This window comes from Petromyzon marinus, chromosome 70, assembly GCF_048934315.1.
Source record: "Petromyzon marinus isolate PM22_M1 ecotype Great Lakes invasive population chromosome 70, UKy_Petmar_22M1.pri1.0, whole genome shotgun sequence".
In the NCBI taxonomy this organism is placed as follows: Eukaryota; Metazoa; Chordata; class Hyperoartia; order Petromyzontiformes; family Petromyzontidae; genus Petromyzon; species Petromyzon marinus.
The window spans coordinates 5247366-5268184 of NC_133736.1; the positions used below are offsets into that span (position 1 = coordinate 5247366).

The 20819-nt window shown below is 51.8% G+C and overlaps 2 protein-coding genes across 6 annotated transcripts in view; one reads left to right on the forward strand and one right to left on the reverse strand.

Moving 5' to 3' along the window:
- The window catches only part of LOC142906766 (AMMECR1-like protein), a 26177-nt gene extending 16533 nt beyond the window's left edge, over positions 1 to 9644 (reverse strand). For both annotated transcript variants that reach the window (XR_012930487.1, XM_076055214.1), the window contains exon 1: positions 9042 to 9644. Coding sequence is in view for 1 of the 2 variants with exons in the window: in XM_076055214.1 (XP_075911329.1) it covers positions 9042 to 9619 (578 nt within the window). In the remaining variant the exon portion in view is untranslated. The remainder of the gene's footprint in view (positions 1 to 9041) is intronic.
- A 1266-nt stretch (positions 9645 to 10910) lies between these two features.
- LOC116957120 (uncharacterized) overlaps positions 10911 to 20819 on the forward strand; it is a 76548-nt gene continuing 66639 nt past the window's right edge. Inside the window, exon 1 of one of the 4 annotated variants that reach the window (XM_076055217.1) lies at positions 10911 to 12529. The gene's annotated coding sequence lies outside the window, so the exon portion shown is untranslated. The remainder of the gene's footprint in view (positions 12530 to 20819) is intronic. The other 3 variants (XM_076055216.1, XM_076055215.1, XM_076055218.1) reach the window with 3 other exon arrangements.

Genomic DNA, 20819 nt, shown 5'->3' on the forward strand with positions numbered 1-20819 from the left:
GCCTCAACAGACTGTTGGGGCAAGTGCCGTTAGCGAGCAGCGCCTATGAAAGTAACCGGCGCTGTGGCACACGGGGGGGGTGGGTGGCCAGCAACCACGCCCGGCCGCCTTTGTCTCCCCCAGTGGTAGCGATGTTTACTACACGCCACAGCAGCAGGTACTCATTTGAGGTTGAGTCGACACAGACACACAGTCTGTGGGTCTCTGTGTGGTGAGTCTGTGGGTCTCTGTGTGATGAGTCTGTGGGTCTCTGTGTGATGAGTCTGTGGGTCTCTGTGTGATGAGTCTGTGGGTCTCTGTGTGATGAGCCTGTGGGTCTCTGTGTGATGAGCCTGTGGGTCTCTGTGTGGTGAGTCTGTGGGTCTCTGTGTGGTGAGTCTGTGGGTCTCTGTGTGGTGAGTCTGTGGGTCTCTGTGTGGTGAGCCTGTGGGTCTCTGTGTGATGAGCCTGTGGGTCTCTGTGTGATGAGTATGTGGGTCTCTGTGTGATGAGTCTGTGGGTCTCTGCGTAATGAGTCTGTGGGTCTCTGTGCACGTCCAGTGCAGCACCTCTGGCTGTGGCCGCGGTTGATCCCGGTCATCACGTGATCCCCCCCCTCACTCCCCCCCCCCACTCCAGTCAGTAGAAAATAGCGAGGACACGGAGTCCTGTTCCCACCAGGGCAGGGTGCCACTGGGTCACAGCGATCCGTGCGCCCCCCCTCTCTCTCTCTCTCACCCTCTCTCTGTCTCACCCCCACTCTCTGTGTCTCTCTGTATCACCCTCTCTCTCTCACCCTCTCTCTGTCTCACCCCCTCTCTCTGTGTCTCTCTGTATCACCCTCTCTCTCTCTGTGTCCCTCTCTGTCTCACCCCCTCTCTCTCTCTGTGTCCCTCTCTGTGTCTCTCTGTATCACCCTCTCTCTCTCACCCTCTCTCTGTCTCACCCCCTCTCTCTCTGTGTCTCTCTGTATCACCCTCTCTCTCTCTGTCTCTCTGTATCACCCTCTCTCTCTCACCCTCTCTCTCTCTCACCCTCTCTCTGTGTGTCCCTCTCTGTGTCTCTCTGTATCACCCTCTCTCTGTCTCACCCCCTCTCTCTGTGTCTCTCTGTATCACCCTCTCTCTCTCTGTCCCTCTCTGTCTCACCCCCTCTCTCTCTGTGTGTCTCTCTCTGTGTCCTTCTCTGTGTCTCTCTGTATCACCCTCTCTCTCTCTCTCTGTGTCCCTCTCTGTCTCACCCCCCCCCCCTCTCTGTGTCTCTCTGTATCACCCTCTCTCTCTCTGTCTCACCCCCTCTCTCTGTGTCTCTCTGTATCACCCTCTCTCTCTCTCTCTGTGTCCCTCTCTGTCTCACCCCCTCTCTCTCTGTGTCTCTCTCTGTATCCCTCTCTGTGTCTCTCTGTATCACCCTCTCTCTCACTCACTCAGGCGAAGATGACGGTGTACAGAACGAGAAAAAAGATGCTGGAAGGTGACACTGACGGCTGCTCTGTGCTGCTTCCAGCGTTCAGGGGCCTGCTTAAGGCGCGGCTCCGGTTGGAGCACGCATACCACACACACACACGTGTCGGTGATGTGCACGTCTTCTTCGAACGCTGGGGAGTCGGAAAAAAAGCCCCTCTCTGTACCAGCGTGGACGGCACCCCACGTGTTCACCTTCTGAAGCGCTCGCTCGTCAACGTGGCATGCGCGAATGACCACCACCACCACCACAACCACCACCACCACAACCACCACCACCACCACAACCACCACCACAACCACCAACACGACCACCACCACAACCACCAACACCACCACAACCACCAACACCACAACCACCACCACCAACACCACAACCACCAACACCACCACCACGTGACTTTTCTTTCGTGTTGTGCGCGGTGCTTTTTAGCGCCACAGCGCGTGGATTTGTAACGTTTATTTTAATTTGTGTTGCTGGTGACTTTGTGCGTTTCGTATCGAAACCGCGTCCAGTGCTTTTGCTGCTGGCGGCAATAAAAGTTGTTTAAAAGTCAAAAGTCTCTCTCTCTGTCTCTCACTCACCCTCTGTCTCACCCTCTCTCTCTCGGTCTGTCTCGCTCTCTCTCTCACCCTGTCTCTCTCGTTCTCTCTCTCACTGTCCCTCTCGCTCTCTCCCCACGGCGGCTTGTGTCAACGTTACGCAAAGGCTACCAACATCTATCGGCTCACTCACTCGCACTCTCTCCCTCGCCATTTATCCCACTCTCCCACTCTCACCAACTCATTCACCCTCTCACCTTCTAATTCACAAACTCATTCACCCTCTCACTCTCCCCCTCGCCCGCCCGCTTGCCCGCTCACCCTCCCGCTCAACCGCCCGCTCGCCCTCCCGCTCACCCGTCTGCTCACCCTCCCGCTCACCCTCCCGCTCACCCGTCTGCTCACCCTCCCGCTCACCCTCCCGCTCACCCTCCCGCTCACCCGTCTGCTCACCCTCCCGCTCAACCGCCCGCTCAACCGCTCACCCTCCCGCTCACCCGCCCGCTCACCCTCCTGCTCAACCGCCCGCCCGCTCACCCTCCCGCTCACCCACCTGCTCACCCTCCCGCTCAACCGCCCGCCCGCTCACCCTCCCACTCAACCGCCCGCCCGCTCACCCGCCCGCTCACCGGCCCGCTCACCCACCCACCCGCTCACCCTCCCGCTCACCCGCACGCTCAACCGCCCACCTGCTCACCCGCCCGCTCAACCGCCCACCCGCTCACCCGCACGCTCACCCACCCACTCACCCTCCCGCTCACCCGCCCGCTCACCCGCACGCTCACCCGCCCGTGGATTAATAACGGAGCGAGGGGCGAGTCTGCAAAGAGGCTCAGCCACTGTCTGTGTTGGCCCGCGAGGTCACGGCAAGGCGAGGGCTTAGCAGCAGCGACAGCTGTGGACGAGGCCAGCGGAGCGAGTCAGTGGCAGTGACAGCAGTAGCAGTGACAGTAGTAGTAGTGGTAGTGACAGTAGTAGTGACAGTAGTAGTGACAGCAGTAGCAGTGACAGTAGTAGTAGTGGTAGTGACAGTAGTAGTGACAGTAGTAGTAGTGAGTAGTAGTGATAGTAGTAGTAGTGACAGTAGTAGTGGCAGTGACAGTAGTAGTGATAGTGACAGTAGTAGTAGTGACAGTAGTAGTGGTAGTGATAGTGACAGTAGTAGTAGTAGTGACAGTAGTAGTGACAGTGACAGTAGTAGTGGTAGTGACAGTAGTAGTAGTAGTGACAGTAGTAGTAGTGACAGTAGTAGTGGTAGTGACAGTAGTAGTGATAGTGACAGTAGTAGTAGTAGTGACAGTAGTAGTGGTAGTGACAGTAGTAGTGATAGTGATAGTGACAGTAGTAGTAGTGACAGTAGTAGTGGTAGTGATAGTAGTAGTGGTAGTGACAGTAGTAGTAGTGACAGTAGTAGTGGTAGTGATAGTAGTAGTGGTAGTGATAGTGACAGTAGTAGTGACAGTAGTAGTGACAGTGACAGTAGTAGTGATAGTGACAGTAGTAGTGACAGTAGTAGTGATAGTGACAGTAGTGGTAATGACAGTAGTAGTGACAGTAGTAGTGACAGTGACAGTAGTAGTGGTAGTGACAGCAGTAGTGATAGTGACAGTAGTAGTGATAGTGACAGTAGTAGTGACAGTGACAGTAGTAGTAGTGAGAGTAGTAGTGACAGTAGTAGTAGTAGTGACAGTAGTAGTAGTGACAGTAGTAGTGATAGTGACAGTAGTAATGACAGTAGTAGTGATAGTAGTTAGTGACAGTAGTAGTAGTGGTGACACTAGTAGTAGTGATAGTGACAGTAGTAGTGATAGTGACAGTAGTAGTGATAGTGACAGTAGTAGTAGTGACAGTAGTAGTAGTAGTGACAGAGTGACAGTAGTAGTAGTGACAGTAGTAGTAGTGACAGTAGTAGTAGTAGTGACAGTAGTAGTGGTAGTGACAGTAGTAGTGGTAGTGACAGTAGTAGTGGTAGTGACAGTAGTAGTGGTAGTGACAGTAGTGGTAGTGACAGTAGTAGTAGTAGTGACAGTAGTAGTAGTAGTAGTGACAGTAGTAGTAGTAGTGACAGTAGTAGTAGTGACAGTAGTAGTGATAGTGACAGTAGTAGTGATAGTGATAGTAGTAGTGTGATAGTGACAGTAGTAGTGATAGTGACAGTAGTGGTAGTGACAGCAGTAGTGATAGTGACAGTAGTAGTAGCAGTGACAGTAGTAGTGACAGTAGTAGTGATAGTGACAGTAGTAGTAGTGACAGTAGTAGTGATAGTGACAGAAGTAGTGGTAGTGATAGTAGTAGTGATAGTGACAGAAGTAGTGGTAGTGATAGTGACAGTAGTGGTAGTGACAGTAGTAGTGATAGTGACAGTAGTAGTAGTAACAGTAGTAGTAGTGACAGTAGTAGTAGTGACAGTAGTGGTAGTGACAGTAGTAGTGGTAGTGACAGTAGTAGTGGTAGTGATAGTAGTGACAGTAGTAGTAGTAACAGTAGTAGTAGTGACAGTAGTAGTGATAGTAGTTAGTGACAGTAGTAGTAGTGACAGTAGTAGTGATAGTGACAGTAGCGGTAGTGACAGTAGTAGTGATAGTAGTAGTAGTGACAGTAGTAGTGATATTAGTAGTAGTGACAGTAGTAGTGACAGTGACAGTAGTAGTAGTGACAGTAGTAGTGACAGTGACAGTAGTAGTAGTGACAGTAGTAGTAATAGTAGTGACAGTAGTAGTAGTAACAGTAGTAGTAGTGATAGTGAAAGTAGTGGTAGTGACAGTAGTAGTGGTGACAGTAGTAGTTAGTGACAATAGTAGTGATAGTGACAGTAGTAGTGACAGTAGTAGTGGTAGTGACAGTAGTAGTAGTGACAGTAGTAGTAGTAGTGACAGTAGTAGTGATAGTGACAGTAGTAGTAGTAGTGACAGTAGTAGTGATAGTGACAGTAGTAGTAGTGACAGTAGTAGTGATAGTGACAGTAGTAGTAGTGACAGTAGTAGTGATAGTGATAGTAGTAGTGACAGTAGTAGTGATAGTGACAGTAGTAGTGATAGTGACAGTAGTAGTAGTGACAGTAGTAGTAGTGAGTAGTAGTAGTGACAGTAGTAGTGATAGTGACAGTAGTAGTGATAGTGACAGTAGTAGTAGTGACAGTAGTAGTAGTAGTGACAGTAGTAGTGATAGTGACAGCAGTAGTGATAGTGATAGTAGTAGTGATAGTAGTAGTAGTGTTAGTGACAGTAGTGGTAGTGACAGTAGTGACAGCAGTAGTGATAGTGACAGTAGTAGTGGTAGTGACAGTAGCAGTGATAGTGACAGTAGTAGTAATAGCAGTAGTGGTAGTGACAGTAGTAGTAATAGTAGTGACAGCAGTAGTGATAGTAGTGGTAGTGACATTAGTAGTGGTAGTGATAGTAGTTGCGATAGTGACAGTAGTAGTGATAGTAGTAGTGACAGTAGTAGTGATAGTAGTAGTGACAGTAGTAGTGATAGTGACAGTAGTAGTAGTGACAGTAGTAGTGATAGTGACAGTAATAGTGATAGTGACAGTAGTAGTGAGTGACAGTAGTAGTGATAGTGACAGTAGTAGTGAGTGACAGTAGTAGTGATAGTGACAGTAGTAGTGATAGTGACAGTAGTAGTAGTAGTGAGTAGTAGTGATAATAGTTAGTGACAGTAGTAGTAGTAGTGACAGTAGTAGTGGTAGTGACAGTAGTAGTGGATGTGACAGTAGTAGTGGTAGTGACAGTAGTAGTGAGTGACAGTAGTAGTAATAGTGACAGTAGTAGTAGTGACAGTAGTAGTAATAGTGACAGTAGTGACAGTAGTAGTGGTAGTGACAGTGATAGTAGTAGTAATAGTAGTAGTGACAGTGACAGTAGTAGTGACAGTTGTAGTGGTAGTGACAGTAGTAGTGAGTGACAGTAGTAATAGTAGTAGTGATAGTGACAGTAGTAGTAATAGTGACAGTAGTGACAGTAGTAGTAGTAGTAGTGATAGTAGTTAGTGACAGTAGTAGTAGTAGTGACAGTAGTAGTGGTAGTGACAGTAGTAGTGATAGTGACAGTAGTAGCAGTGACAGTAGTAGTAGTGACAGTAGTAGTAGTGACAGTAGTAGTAGTGACAGTAGTAGTAGTGAGTAGTAGTGATAGTAGTTAGTGACAGTAGTAGTGACAGTAGTAGTGACAGTAGTGACAGTAGTAGTGGTAGTGACAGTAGTAGTGAGTGACAGTAGTAGTAATAGTGACAGTAGTAGTGGTAGTGACAGTGATAGTAGTAGTGATAGTAGTGACAGTAGTAGTGGTAGTGACAGTAGTAGTGAGTGACAGTAGTAGTAATAGTAGTAGTGATAGTGACAGTAGTAGTGATAGTGACAGTAGTAGTAGTGACAGTAGTAGTGGTAGTGACAGTAGTAGTGAGTGACAGTAGTAGTAATAGTAGTAGTGATAGTGACAGTAGTAGTAGTGAGAGTAGTAGTAATAGTGACAGTAGTGACAGTAGTAGTGGTAGTGACAGTGATAGTAGTAGTGATAGTAGCAGGTCATCGTCAACATCACTCACCACTGCAACCCACCTCACCAACAACAATTCTCACCACACAACAACGCCGCTCCCACAATCATCTCCACTCCAACTACAACCTCAACACTCACCACTACTCACCACCACTCTCCCCACACCACCACCTCAACACACTCACCACCACCACACTCACCCCCACTCCACCCACAACCTCCTCAACACACTCACCACCACCACCACACTCACCCCCACCTCAACACACTCACCACCACAACTACTCACCACCACTCTCCCCACACCACCACCTCAACACACTCACCACCCCCACTCCACCCACAACCTCCTCAACACACTCACCACCACCACCACCACCACACTCACCCCCACCTCAACACACTCACCACCACAACTACTCACCACCACCTCACACTCACCACCACTCTCCCCACACCACCACCTCAACACAACTCACCACCACTCACCACCACCCACCACCACTCTCCCCACACCACCACCACTCTCCCCACACCACCACCTCACCACAACTCACCACTCTCCCCACACCACCACCACAACACAACTCACCACCACCACTACACAACTCACAACCATCACCATCACTCAAACACCACCTCAACACAACCCCTCAACACAACTCACCACCACTCTCCCCACTACCACAACCCTTAAACTCAACTCACCACCACTACACCTCACCACCACCCAACTCACCACCACTCTCCCCACTACCACAACCCCTAAACTCAACTCACCACCACACAACTCGCCACCACTCTCCCCACTACCACAACCCCTAAACTCAACTCACCACCACAACACCTCAACACAACTCACCACCACTCTCCCCACTACCACAACACCTAAACTCAACTCACCACCACTCTCCCCACCACCACCACACCTCAACATAACAACATCTAAACACAACTCATCACCACTCTCCCCACTACCACAACACCTAAACTCAACTCACCACCACCACACCTCAACACAACTCACAACCAGCACCACCACTCCCACACCACTACCACCTCAACACAACTCACCACCACCACCACTACACCAACTCACCACCAACACTACACTTCAACACAACTCACCACCACTCTCCCCACTACAACAACCCCTAAACTCAACTCACCACCACTCACTCCACCACACCACAACTCACCACCATCACTACAACAACTCACCACCACAACTCACCACCACAACACAACTCACACAACACAACTCGCCACCACAACACAACTCACCACCACCACAACACAACTCACCACCACTCCACAACTCACCACACAACTCACCACCACCACACAACTCACCACCACCACACAACTCACACAACTCACCACCACAACACAACTCACACAACTCACACACCACAACTCACTACCACAACACAACTCACACAACACAACTCACACAACTCGCCACCACAACACAACTCACCACCACCACACAACTCACCACCACAACACAACTCACCACCACAACACAACTCACCACCACAACACAACTCACCACCACAACACAACTCACCACCACCACAACACAACTCACCACACAACTCACCACCACTACCACACAACTCACCACCACCACACAACTCACCACCACAACACAACTCACCAACACTCCACAACAACACAACTCACCACTACACCAACTCACCACCACCACACAACACTCCACAACAACACAACTCACCACCACAACACAACTCACCACCACCACAACAACACAACTCACCACCACCACCACACAACTCACCACCACAACACAACTCACCACCACACCACAACACAACTCACCACCACACCACCACAACACAACTCACCACCACAACACAACTCACCACCACACAACTCACCACCACAACACAACTCACCACCACCAAACTCACCACCACAACACAACTCACCACCACAACACAACTCACTACAACTCACCACCACAACACAACTCACCACCACAACACAATTCACCACCACCACACAATTCACCACCACCACAACACAACTCACCACCACCACCACAACACAACTCACCACCACCACCACAACTCACCACCACAACACAACTCACTACCACAACACAACTCACCACCACAACACAACTCACTACAACACAACACAACTCACTACAACACAACTCACTACAACACAACTCACTACAACACAACTCACCACCACCGCACAACACTCCACAACAACACAACACTCCACAACAACACAACTCACCACCACTCCACAACTCACCACACAACTCACCACCACCACAACTCACCACCACAACACAACTCACCACCACAACACACCACAACAACACAACTCACCACCACAACACAACTCACTACAACTCACCACCACAACACAACACACCACCACCACAACAACACACCACCACACAACACACCACCACACAACTCACCACCACAACTCACCACCACCACACAACTCACCACCACACCACACCACAACAACACACCACCACCCCCCACCACCCCCCACCCCCGTGCACACTCACTAGGCGTCGTTGGTGAAGCGAGGACTGCGAGGCGCCTGGTAGCCATGCATCTGGCAGTAGAGGACGTCGAAGCAATAGAAGCACATCTCGGCAGACGCCACCATGTTGCTGCTGCTGCTGCTGATGCGTCTCGACACTCCGTTACTCTGCTGTTGCTGCTGCTGCTGCTGCATCTGCTGTTGTTGTTGCTGCTGTTGTTGCGGCTGCTGTGGCTGCTGCTGCTGTTGTTGCTGTTGCGACTGCTGGTGGTGGTTGTTGTGATTGTGACGAGAGGCGGCGATGATCATCTCCCTGCTGCTGCTGCTGCTGCCGCCCGACGATGGCGCTGAGGTGGAGTCGTGCCCGGCTGAGGGGATCGAGGCCGAGGAGGCTGAAGCGGCGGCTGAGGCGGCGGCTGCGGCTGCTGCGGCTGCGGCTGCGATGGCGATCCCCGCGGCCGCCGACCCCACGGAGCCGTAGGGCCCCGCCGACGCCGCCGCGGCCGCCGCCGCCGAGGCTCCGGCGCACGAAGACGACGAAGAGGAAGACGACGACGACGATAGCTTCTGCTTCTTGACACCGCAGCAGCCAGCCGCCATCTCGGGCTGAAGTGAACGGCGGTTGGGGGCGGGGCCAGAGGGAGGGAGGGGGGGGGGCGGGGGCAGAGGGGGAGGCGTGAGGGGGGAAATGGCGGAAGGCCGATTGGTCCGTTGGTTGGGAGAGGCGGGGCGTGGTAAATATGGGAGGGCGGGGTTTGTGTGGTGAGAGGGGGCGGGGTAAAGGGGAGGGCGGGGTTAGTGTGGGGAGATGGGGCGGGGTAAAGGGGAGGGCGGGGTTAGTGTGGGGAGATGGGGCGGGGTAAAGGGGAGGGCGCGGTTTGTGTGGTGAGAGGGTGCGGGGTAAAGGGGAGGGCGGGGTTAGTGTGGGGAGATGGGGCGGGGTAAAGGGGAGGGCGGGGTTAGTGTGGGGAGATGGGGCGGGGTAAAGGGGAGGCGGTGTTAGTGTGGGGAGATGGGGCGGGGTAAAGGGGAGGGCGGGGTTTGTGTGGTGAGAGGGTGCGGGGTAAAGGGGAGGGCGGGGTTAGTGTGGGGAGATGGGGCGGGGTAAAGGGGAGGGCGGGGTTAGTGTGGGGAGATGGGGCGGGGTAAAGGGGAGGGCGGGGTTTGTGTTGGGGAGATGGGGCGGGGTCAAGGGGAGGGCGGGTTAGTGTGGGGAGATGGGGCGGGGTAAAGGGGAGGGCGGGGTTTGTGTGGTGAGAGGGGGCGGGGTAAAGGGGAGGGCGGGGTTAGTGTGGGGAGATGGGGCGGGGTAAAGGGGAGGGCGGGGTTTGTGTTGGGGAGATGGGGCGGGGTCAAGGGGAGGCGGGGTTTGTGTGGGGAGATGGGGCGGGGTAAAGGGGAGGCGGGGTTAGTGTGGTGAGAGGGGGCGGGGTAAAGAGGATTGGGATGCGGGGCTAGTGTGTGTAGAAAGGGGGTGGGCTAACGAGGAGGGAGGCGGAGTTAGTGTGGAGAGGGAGGCGGGGTTAGTGTGTGGAGAGGGGGGGGGTAAAGGGGAAGGGAGGCGGGGTTAGCATGTAGAGAGGGGGCGGGGTAAAGGGGAGAGGAGGCGGAGTTAGTGTGTGGAGGGGGCGGGGTAAAAGGGAGGGGAGGCGGAGTTAGTGTATTGAGGGGGAGCAGGGTAAAGAGGAAGGGAGGCGGGGTTAGTGTGTGGAGGGGGCGGGGTAAAGGGGAAGGAGGCGGAGTTAGCGTGGGGAGGCGGAGCGGGGTAGAGGGGAGGGGGCGGGGTGAGGAGCGCGGTAAATGTGGAGAAGGGGCGGGACAAAAGCGGAGGTTACTGACAGTGACGAGCGCTGCTAGATTTTGAGTCTCTACACCGCCGATTACTGACTGACGAGCGCTGCTAGATTTGGAGTCTCTACACCGCCGATTACTGACGGTGACGAGCGCTGCTAGATTTGGAGTCTCTACACCGCTGATTACTTACGGTGACGAGCGCTGCTAGATTTGGAGTCTCTACACCGCCGATTACTATAACAGTGACGAGCGCTGCTAGATTTGGAGTCTCTACACCGCCGGTTACTGATGGTGACGAGCGCTGCTAGATTTCGAGTCTCTACACCGCCGATTACTGACAGTGACGAGCGCTGCTAGATTTGGAGTCTCTACACCGCCGGTTACTGACAGTGACGAGCGCTGCTAGATTTGGAGTCTCTACACCGCCGATTACTGACTGACGAGCGCTGCTAGATTTGGAGTCTCTACACCGCCGATTACTGATGGTGACGAGCGCTGCTAGATTTGGAGTCTCTACACCGCCGATTACTGACAGTGACGAGCGCTGCTAGATTTGGAGTCTCTACACCGCCGATTACTGATGGTGACGAGCGCTGCTAGATTTGGAGTCTCTACACCGCCGATTACAGACATTGACGAGCGCTGCTAGATTTGGAGTCTCTACACCGCCGATTACTATAACAGTGACGAGCGCTGCTAGATTTGGAGTCTCTACACCGCCGATTACTGACAGTGACGAGCGCTGCTAGATTTGGAGTCTCTACACCGACGATTACTGACGGTGACGAGCGCTGCTAGATTTGGAGTCTCTACACCGCCGATTACTATAACAGTGACGAGCGCTGCTAGATTTGGAGTCTCTACACCGCCGGTTACTGACGGTGACGAGCGCTGCTAGATTTGGAGTCTCTACACTGCCGATTACTATAACAGTGACGAGCGCTGCTAGATTTGGAGTCTCTACACCGCCGATTACTAACAGTGACGAGCGCTGCTAGATTTGGAGTCTCTACACCGCCGATTACTGACGGTGACGAGCGCTGCTAGATTTGGAGTCTCTACACCGCCGATTACTATAACAGTGACGAGCGCTGCTAGATTTGGAGACTCTACACCGCCGGTTACTGACGGTGACGAGCGCTGCTAGATTTGGAGTCTCTACACCGCCGATTACTATAACAGTGACGAGCGCTGCTAGATTTGGAGTTTCTACACCGACGATTACTGACGGTGACGAGCGCTGCTAGATTTGGAGTCTCTACACCGCCGATTACTATAACAGTGACGAGCGCTGCTAGATTTGGAGTCTCTACACCGCCGGTTACTGACGGTGACGAGCGCTGCTAGATTTGGAGTCTCTACACCGCCGATTACGATAACAGTGACGAGCGCTGCTACATTTGGAGTCTCTACACCGCCGATTACGATCCCATTTCTCCCGCGTGTTCTGGAACCCAAAAAGCGCCACTTATGATCGCTCCGTGACTTTTGAGCGTCTTCGCCTTTTGCGAGCCTCCGATCGGTCTCGCTAATTACGAATGATCGCACCCACGCCCGCCGTCTCTCGCGATCGCTTGCTGGCACGCGGCTGGGCGGTTTTCAGTTTTCCCTTTCTCTCCCCCGCCGATTATAAAAAAAAATAATCCTCGAGGCCTAGTCGAGAAAAGTCGGTCTTCGCCCGGAGCCTCGACCTCGCCTGAACAGCTCTGCCCCCGGGTACGCCGCGAGGGGAGTAGGGGAGGGTGGGTGTGTTGGGGGGTCGGGGTTTTTCCGTGGTCGTGGTTTTCGAGGTTTATTTGGGTGGCTGGAAAGTCTTCGGGTCCGGCTTTCTGATGGCCCGCCTGCAACGGACCAGAGCCTTGGAACCGTGAGTAGCCTTCAACAAATTAGAGAAATAGCTACGTTTAAAAGAAGACTGGTAGGGAGGGACACGCTCCAGAGGCCCCCCGTGTAACGCGCGTGCAGACCGTAGAAGCGTGGTCACCGCATCTACGACGCCTTCTATAATTATATACACGTGTGTGTGACGAACGCAGTAAGGTGGACTTCTACACGAATCTGGCCGTCGCCTGATGAAGCCGGTTGTAATTACTGGCGAAACGTCGTACTCGGATTTGTAAATGTTGTGGCAATACACCGGTGCGCGGTAACACGTTTGTCCTGCCGAGGGAGGAGCTGGCAGTAGAAACGTTGGGTTGCTCGGTCGATGGCCAGGTGTCAACAACAACGGCGGCACCACGTGGTGGGGATGCGTTCAGCACAAGCCGGCGTGAGTCGGTGAAACGTTGAGTTTTATAAGGGGGGCACCACGGGGTGACCAGCCCCTCCCCACCCAGCCCCTCCCCACCCAGCCCCTCCCATTTTCGGATGCACGACGGACGGACGGACACAATAATCCCCTGTGGGCTGGTGGTGTTGTAACCAGGAGGTTCCTACCAGTAATAGTATACTACACTATACACTACACTATACACTACACTATACACTACACTATACACTACACACTGCACTATACACTAGTGCTGTACTAGTATACTACACTATACACTACACTATACACACTACACTATACACTACGATACAGACCACACTACACTATACACTAGTGCTGTAATAGTACACTACACTATACACTACACTATACACTAGTGCTGTACTAGTAGTGTACTAGTATACTACACTATACACTATACTATACACTACACTATACACTACACACTGCACCATACACTAGTGCTGTATTAGTATACTACACTATACACTACACTATACACTAGTGCTGTACTAGTAGTGTACTAGTATACTACACTATACACTACACTATACACTACACACTGCACCATACACTAGTGCTGTACTAGTATACTACACTATACACTACACTATACGCTAGTGCTGTACTAGTATACTGCACTACACACTACACTATACACTAGTGCTGTATTAATATACAACACAATACACTACATTATACACTACACTATATACTACACTATACACTAGTGCTGTACTAGTATACTGCACTACACACTACACTATACACAAGTGCTGTACTAGTATACTGCATTACACACTACACTATACACTACGCTATACACAAGTGCTGTACTAGTATACTGCACTACACACTACACTATACACTAGTGCTGTACTAGTATACTACACTATGCACTACATTATACACTACACTATATACTACACTATACACTACACTATACACTACACTATACACTACGATACACACCACACTACACTATACACTACTATACACTACACTATACACTAGTGCTGTATTAGTATACTACACTATACACTACACTATACACTACACTATACACTACACTATACACTTAGAGAGCTCGTCATAGACGTCTTGTGACCTCGTCGTAGACGTCTTGTGACCTCGTCGTAGACGTCTTGCGAGCTCCTTGAGACGTCTTGAGACCTCGTCGTAGACGTCTTGTGAGACCTCGTCGTAGACGTCTTGTGAGACCTCGTCGTAGACGTCTTGCGAGCTCCTTGAGACGTCTTGAGACCTCGTCGTAGACGTCTTGCGAGCTCCTTGAGACGTCTTGTGACCTCGTCGTAGACGTCTTGAGACCTCGTCGTAGACGTCTTGTGAGACCTCGTCGTAGACGTCTTGCGAGCTCCTTGAGACGTCTTGTGACCTCGTCGTAGACGTCTTGAGACCTCGTCGTAGACGTCTTGTGAGACCTCGTCGTAGACGTCTTGCGAGCTCCTTGAGACGTCTTGAGACCTCGTCGTAGACGTCTTGCGAGCTCTTTGAGACGTCTTGTGACCTCGTAGACGTCTTGCGAGCTCCTTGAGACGTCTTGTGAGACCTCGTCGTAGACGTCTTGCGAGCTCTTTGAGACGTCTTGTGACCTCGTCGTAGACGTCTTGCGAGCTCCTTGAGACGTCTTGAGACCTCGTCGTAGACGTCTTGTGAGACCTCGTCGTAGACGTCTTGCGAGCTCCTTGAGACGTCTTGTGACCTCGTCGTAGACGTCATGCGAGCTCCTTGAGACGTCTTGAGACCTCGTCGTAGACGTCTTGAGACCTCGTCGTAGACGTCTTGAGACCTCGTCGTAGACGTCTTGTGACCTCGTCGTAGACGTCTTGAGAGACCTCGTCGTAGACGTCTTGCGAGCTCCTTGAGACGTCTTGTGACCTCGTCGTAGACGTCTTGAGAGACCTCGTCGTAGACGTCTTGCGAGCTCCTTGAGACGTCTTGAGACCTCGTCGTAGACGTCTTGTGACCTCGTCGTAGACGTCTTGGGACCTCGTCGTAGACATCTTGCGACCTCGTCGAGACGTCTTGTGACCTCGTCCAAGTCACTGCCGTCATTCTTGGCAGATTGTTAACAAGAGCCTCGTGCGGCGTTTCCCCGGATCTTATGAGACGCTATCGCCTCGCCCTCTCATCGTTATTGTCTTTAAAAGATTAAGAAGTTTGTTTGGGGGGGACAGAGGAGTAGAGAGAGGGGTCTCTGTGTATGTCTGTTGGATGTCTGAGTTACACCAGACGTGGGTACTGCATAGGTGCAGTGTTGAGTCTATGGTGCAGTGTTGAGTTTATGTGCAGTGTTGAGTCTATGGGCAGTGTTGAGTCTATGGGTAGTGTTGAGTCTATGGACAGTGTTTAGTCTATGGGCAGTGTTGAGTCTTAGGGCAGTGTTGAGTCTATGGTGCAGTGTTGAGTCTATGGTGCAGTGCTGAGTCTATGTGCAGTGGTTAGTCTATGTGTAGTGTTGAGTCTATGGTGCAGTGCTGAGTCTATGGGTAGTGTTGAGTCTGGAGCAGTGTTGAGTCTATGGTGCAGTGTTGAGTCTATGGTGCAGTGTTGAGTCTATGGTGCAGTGTTGAGTCGATGGGCAGTGTTGAGTCTATGGTACAGTGTTGAGTCTATGGTGCAGTGTTGAGTCTATGGTGCAGTGTTGAGTCTATGTGCAGTGTTGAGTCTATGGAGCAGTGTTGAGTCTATGGGTAGTGTTGAGTCTATGGGCAGTGTTGAGTCTATGGTGCAGTGTTGAGTCTATGGTGCAGTGTTGAGTCTATGGGCAGTGTTGAGTCTATGGGCAGTGTTGAGTCTATGGAGCAGTGTTGAGTCTATGGGTAGTGCTGAGTCTATGGTGCAGTGTTGAGTCTCTGGTGCAGTGCTGAGTCTATGGTGCAGTGTTGAGTCTATGGTGCAGTGTTGAGTCTATGGTGCAGTGTTGAGTCTATGGGTAGTGTTGAGTCTATGGGCAGTGTTGAGTCTATGGTGCAGTGTTGAGTCTATGGTGCAGTCTTGAGTCGCTGCGCAGTGTTGAGTCTATGGTGCAGTGTTGAGTCTATGTGCAGTGTTGAGTCTATGGAGCAGTGTTGAGTCTATGGTGCAGTGTTGAGTTTATGGGCAGTGTTGAGTCTCTGGTGCAGTGCTGAGTCTATGTGCAGTGTTGAGTTTATGGGCAGTGTTGAGTCTATGATGCAGTGTTGAGTCTATGGGCAGTGTTGAGTCTATGGTGCAGTGTTGAGTCTATGGGTAGTGTTGAGTCTATGGGCAGTGTTGAGTCTATGGTACAGTGTTGAGTCTATGGTGCAGTGTTGAGTCTATGGTGCAGTGTTGAGTCTATGGTGCAGTGTTGAGTCTATGGTGCAGTGTTGAGTCTATGGTGCAGTGTTGAGTCTATGGTGCAGTGTTGAGTCTATGGTGCAGTGTTGAGTCTATGGTGCAATGTTGAGTCTATGGGCGGTGTTGCGTCTATAAGATCCACTAACTTACACAGAGACCCACAGACTCACCACACAGAGACCCACAGACTCACCACACAGAGACCCACAGGCTCGCCACACAGAGACCCACAGACTCATCACACAGAGACCCACAGACTCACCACACAGAGACCCACAGACTCACCACACAGAGACCCATAGACTCACCACACAGAGACCCACAGACTCACCACACAGAGACCCACAGACTGACCACACAGAGACCCACAGACTCACCACACAGAGACCCACAGACTCACCACACAGAGACCCACAGACTCATCACACAGAGACCCACAGGCTCACCACACAGAGACCCACAGACTCATCACACAGAGACCCACAGACTCATCACACAGAGACCCACAGACTCACCACACAGAGACCCACAGACTCATCACACAGAGACCCACAGACTCACACAGAAACCCATAGACTCACACAGAGACCCACAGACTCACCACACAGAGACCCACAGACTCACCACACAGAGACCCACAGACTCACCACACAGAGACCCACAGACTCATCACACAGAGACCCACAGACTCATCACACAGAGACCCACAGACTCACCACACAGAGACCCACAGGCTCATCACACAGAGACCCACAGACTCACCACACAGAGACTCTTAGACTCACCACACAGAGACCCACAGGCTCACCACACAGAGTCCCACAGACTCACCACACAGATACCCACAGACTCACCACACAGAGACCCACAGACTCACCACACAGAGACCCACAGACTCACCACACAGAGACCCACAGACTCACCACACAGAGACCCACAGACTCACCACACAGAGACCCAACAGACTCACCACACAGAGACCCAACAGACTCACCACACAGAGACCCAACAGACTCACCACACAGAGACCCATAGACTCACCACACAGAGACCCACAGACTCACCACACAGAGACCCACAGACTCATCACACAGAGACCCACAGACTCACCACACAGAGACCCACAGACTCACCACACAGAGACCCATAGACTCACCACACAGAGACCCACAGACTCATCACACAGAGACCCACAGACTCACCACACAGAGACCCACAGACTCACCACACAGAGACCCACAGACTCACCACACAGAGACCCACAGACTCACCACACAGAGACCCACAGACTCACCACACAGAGACCCACAGACTCACCACACAGAGACCCACAGACTCACCACACAGAGACCCACAGACTCACCACACAGAGACCCACAGACTCACCACACAGAGACCCACAGACTCACCACACAGAGACCCACAGACTCACCACACAGAGACCCACAGACTCAGGCGATTGAGGGCACCTCAGAAATGTATCCGTGATGTCACCTTCCACAGGCACCCCCCCCTCCCCTGCCGTTCTCTTGCCCAGAGTGGTGGTGCTGTTTTCACTCGGTGGAGATGTCGTCACCTCGTGGCAACTCGACCCCGACGGGGGAAATTCAACCGGAATTGGCGGAGTTGGAACAAGCAAGTTTTTAAGCGATTCACATTCGAGTGGGAGCCGGAGGGCGGAGGGAGCAGGGAGAGAGGAGGTTTTGGTCATAAAAGCCGTGAGCCGGCACCGTTTGAGAGCCTGGGTTTGAATCTGGCTTGAGCCAGCCAGTGATTGAACAGAGTTGTCTTGAGCGTTGCAAGGTGGTGGTGGATCTTCGGCCCTGTCGTGAGTGACTCGCGCAGAGACCCACAGACTCATCACGCAGAGACCCATAGATTCACTCACACAGAGACCCATAGACTCACCACACAGAGACCCACAGACTCATCACACAGAGACCCACAGACTCACCACACAGAGACCCACAGACTCACCACACAGAGACCCACAGACTCATCACACAGAGACCCACAGACTTATCAGACTCAGCACTGCACCATAGATTCAACACTGCTCCATAGACTCAACACTACCCATAGACTCAACACTGCACCATATACTCAACACTACCCATCGACTCAACACTGCCCATAGACTCAACACTGCTCATAGACTCAACACTGCCCATAGACTCAACACTGCCCACAGACTCAACACTGCACCATAGACTCAACACTGCTCCATAGACTCAACACTGCCCATAGACTCAACACTGCCCATAGACTCAACATTGCACATAGACTCACTACTAACCACAGACTCAACACTACCCATAGACTCAAGACTGCACCATAGACTCAACACTGCACCATAGACTTAACACTGCCCAGAGACTCAACACTGCACCATAGACTCAACACTGCACCATAGACTCAACACTGCCCATAGACTCAACACTGCACCATAGACTCAACACTGCACCATAGACTCAACACTACCCATAGACTCAACACTGCACCATAGACTCAACACTGCACATAGACTCAACACTACCCATAGCCTCAACACTGCACCATAGACTCAACACTGCACCATAGACTCAACACTGCACCATAGACTCAACACTGCCCATAGACTCAACACTACCCATAGACTCAACACTGCACCATAGACTCAACACTGCCCATAGACTCAACACTACCCATAGACTCAACACTGCACCATAGACTCAACACTGCACCATAGACTCAACACTACCCATAGACCCAACACTACCCATAGACTCAACACTGCACCATAGACTCAACACTGCACCATAGACTCAACACTGCCCATAGACTCAACACTGCACCAGAGACTCAACACTGCACATAGACTCAAGACTGCACCATAGACTCAACACTGCCCATAGACTCAACACTGCCCACAGACTCAACACTACCCATAGACTCAACACTGCACCATAGACTCAACACTGCACCATAGACTCAACACTGCCCATAGACTCAACACTGCACCAGAGACTCAACACTGCACATAGACTCAAGACTGCACCATAGACTCAACACTGCCCATAGACTCAACACTGCCCACAGACTCAACACAGCCCCATAGACTCAATACAGCACCATAGACTCAACACTGCACGTAGACTCAACACTGCCCATAGACTCAACACTGCCCATAGACTCAACACTGCACCATAGACTCAACACTGCTCCATAGACTCAACACTGCACCATAGACTCAACACTGCACCATACACTCAACACTGCACCATAGACTCAACACTACACCATAGACTCAACACTGCACCATGGACTCAACACTGCCCATAGACTCAATACTGCACCATAGACACAACACTGCCCATAGACTCAGCACTGCCCATAAACTCAACACTGCCCATAGACTCAACACCGCCCATAGACTCAACATGCACCATAGACTCAACACTGCCCATAGACTCAACACTGCCCACAGACTCAACACTGCCCATAGACTCAACACTGCCCACAGACTCAACACTGCCCATAGACTCAACACTGCCCACAGACTCAACACTGCCCATAGACTCAACACTGCCCAGAGACTCAACACTGCCCATAGACTCAACACTGCACCATAGACTCAACACTGCCCATAGACTCAACACTGCACCAGAGACTCAACACTGCACCATAGACTCAACACTGCACCATAGACTCAACACTACCCATAGACTCAACACTACCCATAGACTCAACACTGCACCATAGACTCAACACTGCACATAGACTCAACACTGCCCATAGACTCAACACTGCCCATAGACTCAGCACTGCACCATAGACTCAACACTGCCCATAGACTCAACTCTGCCCATAGACTCAACACTGCACCATAGACTCAGCACTGCACCATAGACTCAACACTGCACCATAGACTCAGCACTGCACCATAGACTCAACACTGCCCATAGACTCAACACTGCCCATAGACTCAACACTGCACCATAGACTCAACACTGTTGAGTCTATGGTGCAGTGTTGACTGCCTGCTGCTGCCGCTGTAGGTGTAGAGTTTGCGCGTGTCTCTCTCTCTCATCACGGTGGCTAGGAGATGTTGACTACCTCGCCTGGTACGCAGCAAGTCGGTGAGTTTGATCCCGACCCTGACGACGCCTGCTGCTGCTGTATTTGTGGAGTCTGAGTCTCTCTCTCTCTCTCTCATCATTAAAACGGTGGCTAGGAGATGTTGACTACCTCGCCTACTCTGCAGGAGCCCAGTGGGTTTCATACTGAACCCTGACGACTGCCTGCTGCTGCTGCTGTAGATGTGGAGTTTGTGTGTCTCTCATCATCATCGTCATCATCACGGTGGCTATGAGATGTTGACTACGTCGCCCGCTACGCAGGAGGTCGTGGGTT